General features: G+C 41.6%; 1 protein-coding gene across 3 annotated transcripts in view; it reads left to right on the top strand.

Moving 5' to 3' along the window:
• The window catches only part of DENND5B (DENN domain containing 5B), a 154,767-nt gene that overhangs the window by 61,328 nt on the left and 76,429 nt on the right, over window positions 1-17,010 (top strand). For 2 of the 3 annotated variants that reach the window (XM_036456682.2, XM_036456685.2), the window contains exons 2-3: window positions 6,721-6,786; window positions 10,232-10,341. In XM_036456682.2, the coding sequence (XP_036312575.1) occupies window positions 6,721-6,786; window positions 10,232-10,341 (176 nt within the window). The remainder of the gene's footprint in view (window positions 1-6,720; window positions 6,787-10,231; window positions 10,342-17,010) is intronic. The other variant, XM_036456683.2, reaches the window with a different exon arrangement.

Here is a 17,010-nt window from a genome sequence, read left to right as displayed (position 1 = left end):
CCAGCAGAAGCCCTCAGGAGAGCTGTCTGTACTTTTTTCTCTCTACTTCCTCTCTTGAGTTCTTTCTTGGGCAACTCCACAGGTTTTCACCCCACCACTCCACAGAAACCTCTTTGTCAAGGTCACCGTGTCTTCCTCCTTATTAAAACATTTTCCTTACTTGGCTTCCATGAGAGCCATGCTTCTATTTGTTTTTTCTTTTTCTTTTTTTTTTTCTCCCTCTCACTGGCTGCTTTTTCTCATTTACCTTTCTGCCAGTTCCTCATCCTCTCCCCAACCTCTTACTGTTTTATGTGAGCCCCCTGGAGCTCTAACCCTGGCCTTGCTGTCTTCATCTGCATTCATTTCCTAGGTGATGTTACCCAACCCTGTGTTGTTAAACACCACCTATTTGTTATTCACCCCTGAATTTCTGGCTTTCCCCCTGAATTTTAATTTTTAAAGAATAGTTTATTGATTTTTAGAGAGAGAGGATGGGTGAGAGATAGAATCATTGGTGTGAGAATGCAACATCGATTGGCTGCCTCCTGCATGTCCCCTACTGGGGATCAAGCCTGCAACCTTGACCAGGAATCGAACCAGCAACATCCTGGTGCATGTGTTGATGCCCAACCATCTGAGCCACACCAGTCAGGGCCCTCCCTGCATTTTAAATTCATACATCTAAATAGGTGTCTTAGACCCTAACATGTTCAAAATGAATTTGTATTCCAACCCTCTGACACAGCCCCTCACCCCCCAAACCAAAACCCCCTCCTTCTCTTATGTCCCTCTTTTCAGTAAATAGCTACACTTCCTCCAGGTGCTCAGACCGAAAATTATAGAATCATGATATTCTTCTTAATAACTCCTTTCTCTCACATCTAATCTGTCAGCAAGTCATATCTTTCATGCCTTCAGAATTATTTAGAATCTTCCTACTTCTCACCCCCCTAACTCTGTTTCCCTAATCCATTCTGCCATTGCCTCTTGCCTGGATTATTGCAGAAGGTCTTTTTATTTCACTCTCACCCACTGCAGTCTGTTCTCTCAGCTGCCGGGGCGATCCCTCTGAAACAAATGCCCTTCTCTGTCTAAAGCGCTGCAGTGACTTCCCATAACACTTAGCATAAAATCGGAAGTTCTCACCATTCTGTCCAAGGTGCCTGTTTTATCTGACTCCTGGTTGCCTCTCTGACATCTCCCGTGCTTGCCTCTTGCCGCATCTCAGCCATGACAAGCTCATCTCTGCCTCAGGGATTCTGCACTTGCTTCCCCCCCAGCCTGAAATATCTTTTCCTGAGATGACCTCTTTTGGAGAATTAAGAGCACAAACTCTGGAGTCAGATTGCTTAGGTTTGAATTTTCTTTTCTTTTTTTAAAATATATTTTTATTGAATTTTTTTTTTTTTTTTTTTTTTTTTAATAGAGAGGAGGAGAGAGGGATAGAGAGCTAGAAACGTCGATGAGAGAGAAACATCGACCAGCTGCCTCTTGCACACCCCCTATTGGGGATGGGCCCGCAACCAATGTACATGCCCTTGACCAGAATCGAACCTGGGACCTTTCAGTCCCCAGACTGACGCTCTACCACTGAGCCAAACCGGTATTGGCAGGTTTGAATTTTCTAGTTGTTACACTTATTGTGCCTCCATTTCTGTATCTGAGGACAATAATAGTACCTACTTCATCAAATAATGGTGATGATTGAATGAGCTGATATCTGTAGAACACTTGGAATAACAATGCCCTGCAGTGTTTCCCAAAGTGTGGTACCCCCAGGGGTACGGGAAGAGTGTGTGGGGGGTATGCGTTGCACCGAGGCGTGTGGTGAGGATATGCACTGCACCGTGCTTAGCTGTGCCTAATTCTACGTTGTCAGGAGTACGAGGTGTACTCAGTGTTACGAAAATTATAGAAGGGGTACACATATGTCAAAAGTTTGGGAAACACTGCCCTATAGGAAACTCTCTGTGTTAGTTGGGATGGTGATGATCAGGCCTCTACTCCCATGCTGCCCACTCAGAGATGATTTAAACAGTGCCAGAATTACCAGAATAAATGGTGTGCCTCCTGGGGGATCTGCTTGGAAGAGGACAGCCCCCTGTGATATAGGACAGCTCATGTACAGGTGAATGACACAGTCCCTTCATTTTACTTTCCAACCTGCTGCCTTCCACATGCCTCCCCATTCCTCTTCCCCTAGTCCCATGGTCGGCAAACTGCGGCTTGCAAGCCACATGGGGCTCTTTGGCCCCTTGAGTGTGGCTCTTGCACAGAATGAAGAAGTGGCATTAGAAGAAGTTTTAAGTTTAAAAAATGTCGCTCTCAAAAGAAATTTCAATCGCTGTACTGTTGATATTTGGCTCTGTTGACTAATGAGTTTGCCGACCACTGACCTAGTCAGTCTGTCTTGTAGGACTCACTGCTGTTCAGTATTTTGTCTCCCAGCCCCAGCTCATGCCAGTTCAGGCTGAGTCTTTGCAAACCTGTATGGACAGACATACGAAGGAGAAGAGTTACCTCATCACCACATCTTCTCCTTTCCCCCTCAGCATGGAGTGCAGGGCAGCATCCAGAGTTCTCCATTTCCTCCCCTCTCCTTTACCACTTGCTGGGAAGCATTTTCACTCTGAATATTTTGTCCATATTACGTGTGTGTGTGTGTGTGTGTGTGTGTGTGTGTTGTTTTATATGTGTTTTAAAATGAAAAAGGGACAGGGCAGAAGAGATTAATTACCTTTTTAAAACTTCCCATCCATTTTCCTTTTCTTTCTAATCAACAAACTTTTTCAAAAAACATCTAGACTTCTGTGGTATCCTTCAGGGACAGGCAGATAGGGAAATGCTGTGAGACTTGACCTTGCTCTATAGAGGAACACGGTGGCAGAAGCAGTCTGAGGTGGAAGCAGATAATGAGGGAGGGAACTCCCTGGGTCCCTGGGAGGGAGGAGGTTCAGAGAGGAGACAAGGGAAGAAATCTGTAACAGGGCTGCCAGGCTGGGGTGCAGCTCCAAGGTCACTCATCTCACAAACCCCTCTCTGCCTGCAGCCGCGTGCACAGGCCGTAGAAATCCTCAGCAGTGGCCAGGAGCTGGGCTGGGGTCCCATCCCAGTGCCAGGGAGAGGAAGCATGGAGCCACCAGAAGGCCAGGTCTCACGCTCCCAGCATCAGTGAGAAGAGGGGTATTCTCAGCATTCTAACATCTTTGTTTACAGTTCTCTGTATCACTGGCCAGAGTAGATTGGCCTGGAATGACTTTATTATTATTATTTTTTTTTTCGTTTTCTCTGATGAAATCAGAAACAGGGACTCTTTGAAGTAATTGGAACGAATGGTAAATACTCCTAGTGATACTCTGAACACAGCCAAGAATTTTCACCTTAATCAGGACCCAGTGGGTTTTAGATAAGAGCCTATTCTGTTAGACCAGTTAGTGGATTGTTTTCTCTACTTTGTGTCTCATTTTTGTGAGAGCGATGCTTGCTTTTCCAAATGGGGAGATTACACACACACACACACACACACACACACACACACACGTACATATATATATGTATTGTATATATATATATATGTATATATATAGTTTGTTTATTTTTACTGATTTCAGAGAGGAAGGGAAAGGGAGAGAAAAGCATCAATGATAAGAGAGAATCATTTATTGGCTGCCTCCTGCACACTGGGGTTTGAGTCTGTGCCCTTGACTGGAATCAAACCTGGGACTCTTCGGTTCGCAGGCGAATGATCTATCCACTACTAGTAAGCCAAACCAGCTAGGGCCAAATGGGGAGATTTTTGTGTCATGTACTAATACTACTCCGCTCTCCTCTAACGAGTAGTCATTATTCCTGCAACCTGGAAAGAGGAAATACCTGTACTGTATATTTAATGAGTGTGGTCTGCTTCCTGAATTCTTTCATGCCAGTACCAATCGCAGTTGTTTGCCTCCCAGAGGAGTGCAGAGACCGGGAGGAGACTGACTGTGTGTGCCCTCATGGGGGGGCACCCTCAACCAGGACGTCACACACGTGTGTGGGGCTGTTCAGAGGTCCCTCTGCTTTGGGCCCCTGTCCCTGATGATGGGTGTCAGTTCACAGTCCTGACTGTCCCTAAAGATCCAAACAGCTTCCTTGGTGACTATGGGTGCTTTTAGTCTTTCCTTCATTCCGTCAGTTCTGGAGCCCCACAGGCAGCTTCCCCTGGCCTTTAGGACCCTGAATTGTCCAACTCTTTAAAGGAGACGCTGACATCTCTGCAAAGATGTAAAAACCTGTAGACATTTAGGTAACCCATAAAAACATCCATTTTAAAAAATATATATTATTGATTTTTCACAGAGAGGGAGAGGGACAGATAGTTAGAAACATCGATGAGAGAGAAACATCAACTTAGCTGCCTCCTGCACACCCCCCACTGGGGATGTGCCTGCAACCCATGCACCTGCCCTTGACCGGAATCGAACCCGGGACCCTTCAGTCGGCAAGCCGACGCTCTATCCACTCAGCCAAACTGGTATTGGCTTTTTTTTTTTTTTTTTAATCTTTATTGTTGAAAGTATTATGTGTCCCCCTTTTCCCCCCATTGACCCCTTCCAGCCTGCCCCCTCCCCCCACCAAGTTCTTTTTTTTAAAGTACGTTTTCATTTATTTTTTTAGAGAAGAAAGGAGAGGGATGAAAAGATAGAAATATTGATGAGAGAAATGTCATCGATCAGCTGCCTCCTGCACGCCTCTCACAGGGGATTGAGCCTGAAACCCCAGCATGTGCCCTGGCTGGGAATCAACCCGTGGCCTCCTGGGTCAACGCTCAACCACTGAGCTACATCAGCCTGGTGACCAGAAGCTGTAACACTCTTTAGCGCCTCCCAGTTACCGAGCTCTGATGTGGATTCTTTCATAGCCTGGTTCTCACTCTAGTAAACTTTCCTCCCAAAGTTGACACCTCTTAGTAAAAAGTGCTTATGAGGATAGTTGATTAAAGTGGAATCTTGGTACAGAGCAAACTTCAGCTTACGCTTGCAGAGTGATTTACAAAAGGTAGACCTCTTATAATATCAAATATACTTATTTGCTTTTGTCCTTATCTTAAATGTTGGAATGTAATTTTTAAAGCAGATGTGGTTTTTAGAGTAGTCTTAGATTTACAGAAAAATGGAGATAGTACATAGATCCTACACCCTTCACCCCTCTTCCACACATGAAGCTTTCCCTATCATTAACATCTTCTAGCAGTATGATACATGTGTTACAATTAATTAATCCATTTTGGTGCAGTATTAACTAAGGTCTGTACTCTGTTCAGACTCCCTCAGTGTTTATTTAATGTCCTTTCTGGGTTGGGAGGATCCCATCCAAATACCGCGTTACAGTCACTCGGCATTCATGTCTCCGAGGCTCCTCTTGGCTGTCGCAGTTTCCCAAGCGTCCCTTGTCTTTGATAATCAGGACAGTTTTGACAAGTATTCATGAGGTATATTGTAGATGTCTCCTCTTGGAATTTGATGTTTTCCTCCAGATTATACTGAGGCTACAGGATCATACGATGAGACTATGTTTAGCCGTGTAAGAAACTGCCAGACTGTCTTCCAAAGTGGCTGTGTACCATTTTGCATTTTCACCAGCAATTTATGAGAGTTCTGTCACTTGTACGCTTGTCAGTGAGTCAGTTTTTTGGACTTCAGCCATTCTGATAGGTGTGTAGAGGTTGGGATATAATTTTTAATTTAGTCTTACCATCATATTTTGTTATATCTGACTATCTCATATAATAATCCTATATAATAAAAGGGTAATATGAAAATTGTTTCCTTGACTGGGAGTTTGACTGGAGTACGAACAGGAGGTGGGGCCACCCGCCAACCTCCTGCGTCCCCTCCCCATGGCCAGCTCGGCTCTGATTGGACTTCCCACCCTGATCCAGGGCAGGGCTGGCCAGACCCCACCTGTGTACGAATTCATGCACCGGGCCCCTAGTCCTCTATAATAAAAGGCTAATATGCAAATTGTCCCCTCAACCATTAGTTGGACTGGGAGTGTAACTGGGAGTTTGACCAGGGGGCGGAGCTGGCTGGCCAACTGCCCATGGCCCCTCTCCACAGCTGGCCCCGCCCCAATCATCCTCCCCCCACCTCCTGATCAAGGGCAGGGCAGGCTGGCCAACCACCAACGGCTCCTCTTGGCTGGCCCAGCCTGATCACCCCAATCAGGGCAGGCCAGCCCGACCCCACCCATGTATGAATTTGTGCACCGGGCCTCCAATAGAAACATAAGCTTTCTCCTGATATTTCTCTTTAAATTACTATTAAAAGAATGTGTGCTTTCCCCCCATTTAAATAAGTTATAGATGTTTAAATAGCATTTCACTTATTACAATCTATAATAATAGAAATGTAATATGCTAATTAGACTGGATGTCCTCCCGGACAAAGCTGCAGTGGGCAGGGGCTGAGGCAGAGGCGTCAGAGGCCCACGGCGGCGGCAGGCAGGGGCTGGGGCAAGGCCCTTGCACAAATTTCGTCATCGAGCCTCCGGTAAAATGTAATTACCTGTTCTCTTTCCTTTCTTATTACTAGTTTATAAGCTGCATACTATTGGCGTCAAGTTACATTCCATTGCTGTTGATGTTTCATGTTGATTGCTTTTGTTTAATTTTTTATTCTCATTTTCCATTCTTCAAAGTCAAATTTTTTGCTTTTTTGTTTGTTCATAAAGCTTTTTTGTTTCTGTTACATTATGTAGTTTTGTACCAATGGCTAGAAGCAAATCGTCATGGCGGGAGCCAAGATGCTGCAAATACGACCTCAGGTAAAAATAAAAAGTTGAGGTGTTAGAAATCATTATCTTAATTCGCCCAAGCCCATCATAATTGTTTGTTTATTCATTTCTGCTCAGGTAAAAAAATAGGTATTGTTTTGTGTTTCTATTCTTTCTTCTTCATCTTAATTTTTTTTAAGATTGCATTTGCTTCAAGCCTTGAAAAAAATTATTCATGATCCTGTAAGCTCTCTTGGCAGATATGTCCTATTTTTTAGGAGGAAAAGTTTTATTGCAGCTAGGTTTAGGAGGAGATTACTTGACAGTGTTATTTGAAATTAAGTCTTTATGTAGTTGTAGTGGGAGGTATTAATATTTGCACAAATTTACAGTCCTTGTTCACTTCAGGATATTTGAAGGTGGATTTTAAGTAAAGGATGCTTATATATAATTTCTAGTTCCTGGGAATCCAGATTCTTAGACTGATTCATTTCTCCTGCTAAGTCCTAGCAATAGAATCTAAGTTAGAGGTTTATTAAAACCTACCTGGGCTCAAAATGAGAAGGTAAGGTTATTCCCCCATTTTACATCTCCAAAAGGTATCTCCAGGTTTTTCCTCTCTAACCGGTGCTAGTAGGAATAGCTGAACCCACCCATTTCTAAACCCTCAGCAGTGTTACCAGCATTTCTCCGTAGTTGTTTATTCCCCTAATTTCCTTCAGAATAATATTTGCCAAGACAGCTGCATATATAGCAATGATCTTTCCTAATGCCCCCACCCCACTTTGTGGCACTCTACTGAAAGGTGGTGGTGGTGATGGTGGTGATGGTGGTGGTGGTGGTGGTGATGGTAGTGATGGTGGTGGCGGTGGTGATGATGATGATTCTGTTTGTGTTTTTTGTTGTTGTTATGTTTGGGTTTCTGTTTTCATGAGTTTTTTGGGATTTGTTTTTGTGAATTTTTTTTTCTCTCTGGAGGTGGTTTTCCTTCTCTCTCTTCTGGTGATTAATTGGTCCTCAAGAGGGTGTGGTGTTCCTTAGGGAGCAGAACAGTTATGTTGAAAATGGCACTGTCGTGACTTTTCTGATTTACCTTTTATAACTTCATATATGAATGAGGAGAATGTTACTATTTTAACTGAACTCAGGCAGGAATCATGAAAAGGTAAGTGTTCCACGGAGTTCTGTCCTGCGTATGTGCCGTTTCTTATGCCCCACAGTGTTTCATATTTTATTTACATTCATGGGTAATAAAAATAAGCATTTGGGGAATTATGGGTGGGCGAAGGAGGGCGTTTTTTGGTGGCTGCGTATTTCTGAGGCTATCCTGTTGCTGTCAGTAGCACAGTCAGCAGATAGACCTTTAGAACCAGGAGGAAGTGTCTGTTTTCTTTTTTCTCTGACTTGAGGTGAAGTAAAAAGTAACCTTTTTTTTTTAAATGAAGAAGTGACTAATCTAGAATACAGGATGACATTCATCCTCCTGAAATAAACTCTTTTCTTCAGACATGAGAAGTAAACACTTATGTAAACACCATTTCCCATTGACTTTTTGGTGTTTACAGACCCTTAGAAAATGGTAACTTCCCTTAGGGATGCCTTTGACATTTGTCTCCTGGAAGTGAAAGTTCTCTACCCCATCTCTTAAAAGATGGAAACATGGGGTAGAAAGATGAAGTGCTTGCCTAAATAAATAAGATGAACAACACTAGCCAGGGGCTCAAATTAGAAGCAGTAGGTTACTTGCAGCAAACCTATTTAAATTGTGTGCCTTTGTTCAAAAAAGCTCTTGGATATTATATTGCAATCTTCAGCAAGGTTTTAGAGCAAGCATGTCAAACTCAAAGATTAACACGGGCCAAATAAACAAGGTTTAAGTTTATGAGGGCCTCAAAAAAACAAAAGCTTCAATTTTCATAGAAAAGTATGTTTATTTGTATATAGACGAGCTGAATACAAAGGGCTGAAATAAATGAGTAGTTGTTACCATAAGATAATAGAACCCTTTAATAAAAATTAATTTTTTAATATTAACTTTATCAGACCCTGAATGCACAAATTAATAAGCGTAATGCAAATAAACCTATTTTTCTTGTTCTCTGAAAGCGAAATATTTCCTGTTGCGCACACCAAACAAGTCAGTCCAAGACTAATGATGTGGCAATTGGCTGCTAAAATATTCGCTGCTAGCATTAGAGGAGAGAAATGGTGCACATGTGCAAAAGGCGTGTAAGGGAAATGAATGCAACACGATTATAGTAATCTAGTCATAATCTAGTAATTTGTTATTAATATGTAGAATAAGATATAAAAATTAAGTTATGAAAATTTTATTGAAATGTTTTTTGCATACTATTATATTGGCTGGGCTGAAAAAATGTTTGTTGTGGGCTGCATGAGTTTGACATGTTTGTTTTAGAGTGTGCCTTTTCTCCCCTGTGATCTGTTTTGCACTAAAAGGTGTTTTAATATTCATCTCTTCATACTTTTATGAAAAATGGGAATGGAGTTTGACTACATGTCCAAGTGTGACTCATAAATTGCTTATTGATATTTTTACTTTTACAAATACTGGTAACTGGCATTTATCTTTTGATATAGCGGCTCGTGTTTTGCACTTAATAAGTAAACTTTAAAAGTACAAAAAACACAGGAGAAAGAATAAAGTTGCTCCAAGGTCTTCTACTTTCTTAATCTCACCTTTTTAAAACTGAGAATTTAAGATCCATCCACCTTAAAATAGTTTATGAAACTAAGGCATTTGTAGGTAAGAGGTCTCATGGGAGTTAATTTGATTGAAGAGATAGAGAACTGAGCTGACAGCTATTATTAAATTTTCTTATATATTAATATAACAAGCAAAGACTAGTCTACTTTTCTTTCCAGATTTTTGACAGGTGGTGAACTTGGCTTAGAATAGATTGTTTCTTTTCAGAGCTTAGTGTGTTTTGTCTACTAAGCTTAGACAACTCAGTAATGATGTTTCTAACTCTGTTAATTCTTGTAAAAGCCTGGAGATGCAGTCACATTTATGAGAGAATTTTGTGGAAATTTAAGCCCACTGCCTTTTTTGAGTACTGCAGCATTGTGTCTGTCCATGTACAAAATTTTGGAATCATAAGAGGTATGATCAGTTTAATTCAGGATGTTTCTTTAATGAATTAAATATTTCCAAATGGATATTTTTATCATTAGATACTGCATTGAGGATAATAATTAGTTTACGGCAAGGACTATATCATATCTGACTTTTAGTATCACTTGTCTATCCAGGATTTAAAAATTCAGATTCTAAAGTCTTCAATGCAGACCTTTTATTACAGGTGTTTGTGTTTTGTTTTTCATTCGTCCATTGAGAATTTTACAATGCAGACTGTTAGGAGTAGAATTGAATTAGATTTCAGTACCATCAGTCAATATAACTACAAAATAAAACTAAAGCTATGGCATGCTTTTGAGGAAATTCTGGATACTAATTGTTAATTACTTGTTATAGGTGAAAATTTTGACCAGAGTCCTTTGAGAAGAACATTCAAATCCAAGGTTCTGGCCCACTATCCTCAGAATATAGAGTGGAACCCTTTTGATCAAGATGCAGTGAATATGGTATGTATTTTTCTTTTCCTTTTTAGCCTTTTTATTTTACTGAGATGACAATAGTGACTATTTTGAATGTCTTACATTATTTTATTTATTTATTAAAAATATATTTTATTGATTTTTTTTTTTAGAGAAGAAGGGAGAGGGATAGAGAGTTAGAAACATCAATGAGAAAGAGTCATCTATCAGCTGCCTCTTGCACGCCCCCTACTGGGGATGTGCCCGCAACCAAGATACATGCCCTTGACTGGAATCGAACCTGGGACCCTTCAGTCCTCAGGCTGACGCTCTATCGACTGAGCCAAACCAGTTTCGGCAATTTATTTATGTATGTATGTATGTATGTATGTATGTTAGCCCTCACTCAAGGATATTTTTCAATTTTTTTTTTTAGGGTGAAGGAAGGGAGGGAGAGGGGGGGAGAGAAGGGGAAAGAGAGAGAGAGAGAGAGAGAGAGAGAGAGAGAGAGAGAGAGAGAGAGAGAGAGAGAGAGAGAGAAACATCCATGTAAGATGTCTTTTTCACATTGGTTGCATCACGGCCAGGGACTGAGCCTACAGCCGAGGTACATGCCCTTGGCTGAAATTGAACCCGGGACCCGTCAGTCCAAGGGCCAGTGCTCTAACCATTGGACAACCAGCTAGGGTATTATTTAATTCTTTAAATATCCATTTTTATATGATAATATACTCATTTATAGTTGTAAAAAATTAAACTCAGGGAGTTTCAGTAACTTGCCTGAGGTCCCCATAGCAAATAATTATGTACAGTGGACCCCCTCCAAACCATTTTCTCTTCCTACTATTAAAAGCTGTGTTGTGTGTTTGTATTAACTAACACAGAGATGGCTTTGATAAACAGTGATATTACTTTATTTTCCTGGAAAGAATCCTGATGGAAGGAATATGTTTACAGTTCTCTTATTTCAAGGAATGTTGTATGATAGGCCTGGAATGTACCATAGTCGCAGAGTAAAGAGAGAAAGGACCTTTAGTGCGTCATTTAAAAGTAGGAATTTGTTTGTAAGGGCTTTGAATTAATGTCATGTATTACCAGTGGTGATTTTAAGCCCCTTTAGAGATTCTTGGGCCTAGCTAACTTAAGTAGGTCATAGTTTACAGTTCATTTAGAAATTTGCAAATTAATCGTATCTAATAAAGAGAGCATATGCTAATTGACCAATCTCACCCTCACTAAGATGGTGGCACCCATAGCCAATAAAGAGGGAATATGCTTCCGAAACCGGTTTGGCTCAGTGGATAGAGCGTCAGTCTGTGGACAAAGGTCCCAGGTTCGATTCCGGTCAAGAGAACGTACATTGGTTGCGGGCACATTCCCGGTAGGGGGTGGGCAGGAGGCAGGTGGTCAATGTTTCTCTCTCTTATCGATGTATCTAGCTCTCTGTCCCTCTCCCTTCCTCTCTGTAAAAACTCAATAAAATATATATATTTTTTTTTAAAAAGAGGGAATATACTAATTGACTGCCACACCCTCAAAAGATTATGGTGCCTGGCCCCCTCAGCTCTGCCTCATCCAGCCAGAGACCCCCCCAGTCCCCTCAGCCCTGCTGGGGAAGTCAGTTGGGGATGATCATGCTAGCAAGGGAGCAGTTAGGTGTCAATCATGTTGGCAGGGGAGTGGTTAGGGGGCTATCAGGCAGGCAGGCGAGTGGTTCGGAGCCAGCAGTCCCAGATTGTGGGATGTCTGACTGCCAGTTGTGGGATTGAGCCTAAACCAGCAGTTGGACATCCCCCGAGGGGTCCCAGATTGGAGAGGGTGCAGGCTGGGCTGAGGGACACTTCTCTCCCCCCCACCCCCATCCACAAATTTCATGCACCAGGCCTCTAGTGGGAAAATATTAAAGAGTATAAAAATAAAGCAATGGAAAAATGGGTAAGAATGTAAATAGATTATAACACTTGATCCTCTTAAATTAGTAAGATATTTCAAAGTATAAATTATTTTGTGAGAGATTAGAATGGTGTCAATATAAACCCACAGTCATTTGGAACCAGATATCATACTTGATGTGTATGTGTTTTTCTTTTAATCATTTCAATGGAATAAAAGTGAGATATTCGTGAAACTAGGGAGGGTCCTGCTTAGAAGCCTGGGTAATATTTTAGACCTCCTTGATTATAAAAATCAGGAGGCCCGAAAGTGAGCAAATCAGAGATCAGGCGTGATAGGCACCGAAATGATTAAAGGTGGACTGAGACACTAATCGGTATGGGTTATTTTAGTTTTTTTTACTATTTTAAAGGTAGAGCCAAAAGACACTGTTACTATAAGGGAAGGAAGTTAATGTTTAGTAGATGATGCTAGACACTTCATGTATGTTACTTTCACATACATGCTTGCATGTACCCATTGAGGACCCTAACTCATATTTCGCAGACGTTTAGTTACTTGCCCAGAGTTATGCAGGGAGTCTCAGAGGTTGAATCCAGATCATTTTCCCCTCCAGCTCACCCCCACCCACAAACCTCCTGCATGCTATCTCCCCCAAAGAAAAACTATGCAACTTAGTTTTGACCTGCGCCAGGATGATGTGGGTCCCCCTGGACCTTTGGGTATTTCTGTATCACAGTAAGCCCATTCCAGTCTGGGGCTTGCACCAAGGAGAGGGTAGCGTGGTAATTTTTCTAAGGACAAATGCCTAAGCCTCTTGGCACTTTAAGTCATCACAGAGTCTGGTGCAGTTATTTCTCTAAACTGTCACCCAGAACCAAAATAACCAGAGATGCCATTTCACTGGAAGTTAATTCTACGGAGCCCAGCCTCCTCTTTGGTGAAGACAGAACTATAAACGTGAAGTAGAACACAACTGTTGTGCTTATGGGAGTTGGAGAATTATGGACAAGTTTCTGACTGAAATAGACAACAAGCAGCAGTGACAAAAAATACTTTATCAGCTGCTTCTGCCAGCAAGTTAATGGGGAAATAGTAGAGTGTCAAAATAAAGCAATGGGAAAATGGGCAAGAATGTAAATAGATTATAACACTTGATCCTTTTAAATTAGTAAGATATTTCAAAGTATAAATTATTTTGTGAGAAATTAGAATGGTGACTAGGGTCTTAACAATATAAACCCACAGTCATTTGGAACCAAATATCACACTTGATATGTGTGTGTGTGTGTGTGTGTGTGTGTTTCTTTTAATCACTTGAATGGATTAGAAGTGAGATATTCGTGATAGCTTTTGCTTCTGTCTGCAAAAAATTAATTTTTAAATTAATTATTCATTTCCTTGCTCTGTCTTTGCTATTTTCCTCTCTCCTTGCCGCTGAGGTTATTTTATGTAAGCAGCAAAAGTTTCCCTCTGGAGAATAAACACATGGGTGTGTATTTTGATGGTTAAGCACCACATAGCATTTTGTTCATGGCTGCAAATCTAAAGGGATTTGCTGGCACTCCTCGAAAATCTCTGAAAAGCATCCCATTAAACTGGTCTGCATTTGGGTCATAGATTTACTGCCCTTAATGTCCTCTCTGATTTATTAGTAAGTGCATTTGTATGAAGCTATAATTTATTCCACCCAAAGGCATAAAGCTTTGTTCTGTTTGTGAGATTTATCTTTATTGTTGGAAGTATTACAGATGTTCCCCCTCCACGCCCCCCCAATGACCCCCTCCTCACTGCTCCTCCCACCTCCAGGCCTTTCCCTCTCCCGCCTCTCCCACTATTGTTTGTGTCTAGAGCTTTGTTCTTGCTGTTAGCAAAATCCCACTCCAAGGAGTGAGTCACCACCTTCTATAGTATCAGTCATTCCTCTAACAAGCAGCATTGATACTTTGAAATAAGGGTCAGTAATTTCACACACAAATTAAGTACCCCGAAGCAGTGAACTTCATTAAATAAAAAAATTCCATGTGTATGAGTGCAATGCAAATAAAATAGAAAATAGATATAAGTGACAGGTGTAATTGTTTCTGAATTAATTGCTTTTTATACAGTGAGTGGTCAGATTATTATGATTTCTGAATATATATATTGTATATATATATATATATATATTTTTGTTGTTGTTGTTGTTGTTGTTGTTGTTAATTCAAGAGATTTTTATGGGGGTGGGGATGGAAGTATCATAAAACAGAGAATAATACAACAAACAGTCTTATACCCACCACTCAGAGCTAACACATGTCAGCGCTGACACTTTGCTTCAGATCCATACCTTTCCTCATAAAGCAAAGCATTGCAAATAGAGCTGAAGTTTTCCTCCTTTCCCCCTATTTCAGATCTCTCTGAGCACTCTGTGTTGGCATCCAGATTGTTTATGCAGCGTTCTGGTAGATAAATCTTCTCCTTAAGAATCTGTGGCTTAGTTGGTTGAGAGTTGTCCCATGCACCAAAAGGTTGTTGGTTCAGTTCCTAGTTGGGACATAAGCCTAGATTGTGGGCTCAATCCCTGGTAAGAGTGAGTGCAGGAGGCAGCCAATCCATGTTTCTCTCTCACATCGATTTCTTTCCCTCTCCCTCTTTTTCTCCTTGTCTCGCACCCTCTTTCCCTCTTTCTCTCCTCCTCCTTTCTCTCTCTCTTCCTCCCTTCCTCCCTCCCTCTCTCCCTCTATCTCCCTGTCCCTTTTCCTTTCTCTCACTCTAAAACCAATAGAGAGGAAGGGAGAGAGAGAGAGATAGAAACATCAATGATAAGAGAGAGAGAGAGTCATTGATTGGCTACCTCCTATACCCCCCACTGGGGATCAAGCCCACAACCCAGGCGTATGCCCTGACTGGGAATGGAACCATGACCTCCTGGTTTCTAGGTCGACACTCAACCATTGAGCCACGTGGGCCGGGCAACAATTATTACTTTTAGAAATGAAAAAGCAATGGCATTTTCCAGTTCATGGTTCTCAGATTAGAAATACAATTCTTACTTTTTTTTTTTTTTGTAGGAAGAAAATTTAAGAATTCTTAACATCTGTTATATGTAGCGTAGAAAGTCATTCTTTAATTTGAACACAACTTCTGGCAAGCTTTCTCTATAAATGTTTGACTGTGTGCTCAAAAAAGCTACAAACCCTTAAGGGAATATTTGGCAGCTGTTCAAGAATAGTTCAAGGTGTAATTTTTGCAGTTTATGGTGTCAGGAAAGCCTATCGATTAAATTAAATCTTCATGTTGACTTCAGAGGTCACCATGTTTCTTTGTGGCCTACTTGAGGTGATAAGAGAACTACAGACTGAATCAAGAGATGAAGTGAGTCTGATCCTGTACTCCCCAGCTATCATTTTTTTTTGTTTTCTTGTTCATTCATTAATGTATTCATTCAACAAATGTGCCGTGTTTTCTGCTAAATAAGTTTGAGTTTAGCCTGGAGCAAGAGTGTTTCAAATCATTCTTCCTACAATCTTTTTTTTTTTTTTTAATATATTTTTTAATTGCTGAGAGAGAGAGAGAGAGAGAGAGAGAGAGAGAGAGATTGTTGTACAGAAGCAGCAGTAGAGAGTGCTGGGCTGGATGAGTGTGTTGGTGTTCCAGTAACATTTTGCTTTCAGGCCAAAAGGCTGTAGTTTGTTGGTTTAAAACAGGATTATCATTTTGCTTATAAATCAACAATTTGGATAGGGTTTGGCAGGGTTGCCCTTCTCAAAGTCTTACCCATTCCTTTACCTTGTCAACAGCTGCTTTCACACTACAGTGGTAGAGTCGTTGTAACAAAGTCTGTGTGGCCTGAAGACCCTAAAATACTCATCTGGATCTTTACAAAAAAAAAGTTGTTGGGTCCTTAGTGTCGGCACTCTCGGCGGCCCACCCAGACTTGCTGGGAGGGTGGCAAGGTTCTGGCAGAGCATGTGGAGCTAGAAAAAAATTGGGAGTCATTTTTAGAAATACAATCTGCTACAGGGACAAACCATGTGGATACCTAGGGGGGAATAGCAAAATTTTAGCAAAAGCTGGCTGGGTGTGCCACAGAACAGCAATCTGGCTAGTGTTGCTGGAACAGAGTAGGTGAGCTATAGAGCAGTGGGAGGTGAAGGCAGAGAAGTTGCTGGGGCCAAGTCATGTGGAGCAGGATTTCAGCTTTTAGGGAGATGAGAGGCCATTGGAGGGTTTCCAGAGTGACAAAATGTAACATTTTTTTAAGGATAACTTGAGCTACACGTGGGGACCAGATTTTGGGGGACAAAAGCAAAAGCAGGAGACTGGTTAGCAGAACGTTAAGTTGTCATCAGGCAAGAGGAGATGTGACTTATAGTAGTGAGAGTGAAGATAGAACGAGCTAGTTCGTTTCTGAATATATTTTTGAAGGTAGAATTAGTGGTCTTTGTTGATGGGTTGGATAATGGTATGAGAGAGAATGAGAAAAGTCAGAGATGACCCCAAGGTTCTGAGGCATTCTTGCCGCCTCTGTGGGACCCCTTTGAAAACCACTGCCTTTCCGTGCAGGGAGGTTGATGAGCCAAGAGGCACATCTAATTCTGTCCCACTCCTACTGCTGAAAACCCCTCAGAGGCTTCCGTTGCTCTCCCCTGATGTCTAAGGTCACTCACCAAAGCCCTTCATGGCCCACCCCTAATTCTCCTGTGTTCTCTCTCCCCTCCCCTCCCCTTGCATCCTGTTCCCCGCCCACAATGACTTCCAGTTACTCAGTTTTTTCCAGGAGCTCCCCCTTGTCTCATTTATGTCCTTCTGTTTACCCTGTGATAGTACTTCCCATACTTC

This window comes from Pipistrellus kuhlii, unplaced genomic scaffold (assembly GCF_014108245.1).
Source record: "Pipistrellus kuhlii isolate mPipKuh1 unplaced genomic scaffold, mPipKuh1.p scaffold_m20_p_3, whole genome shotgun sequence".
In the NCBI taxonomy this organism is placed as follows: Eukaryota; Metazoa; Chordata; class Mammalia; order Chiroptera; family Vespertilionidae; genus Pipistrellus; species Pipistrellus kuhlii.
Note: the sequence above shows the minus strand (reverse complement) of the source record. Positions and strands in the feature narration are given on the sequence as shown.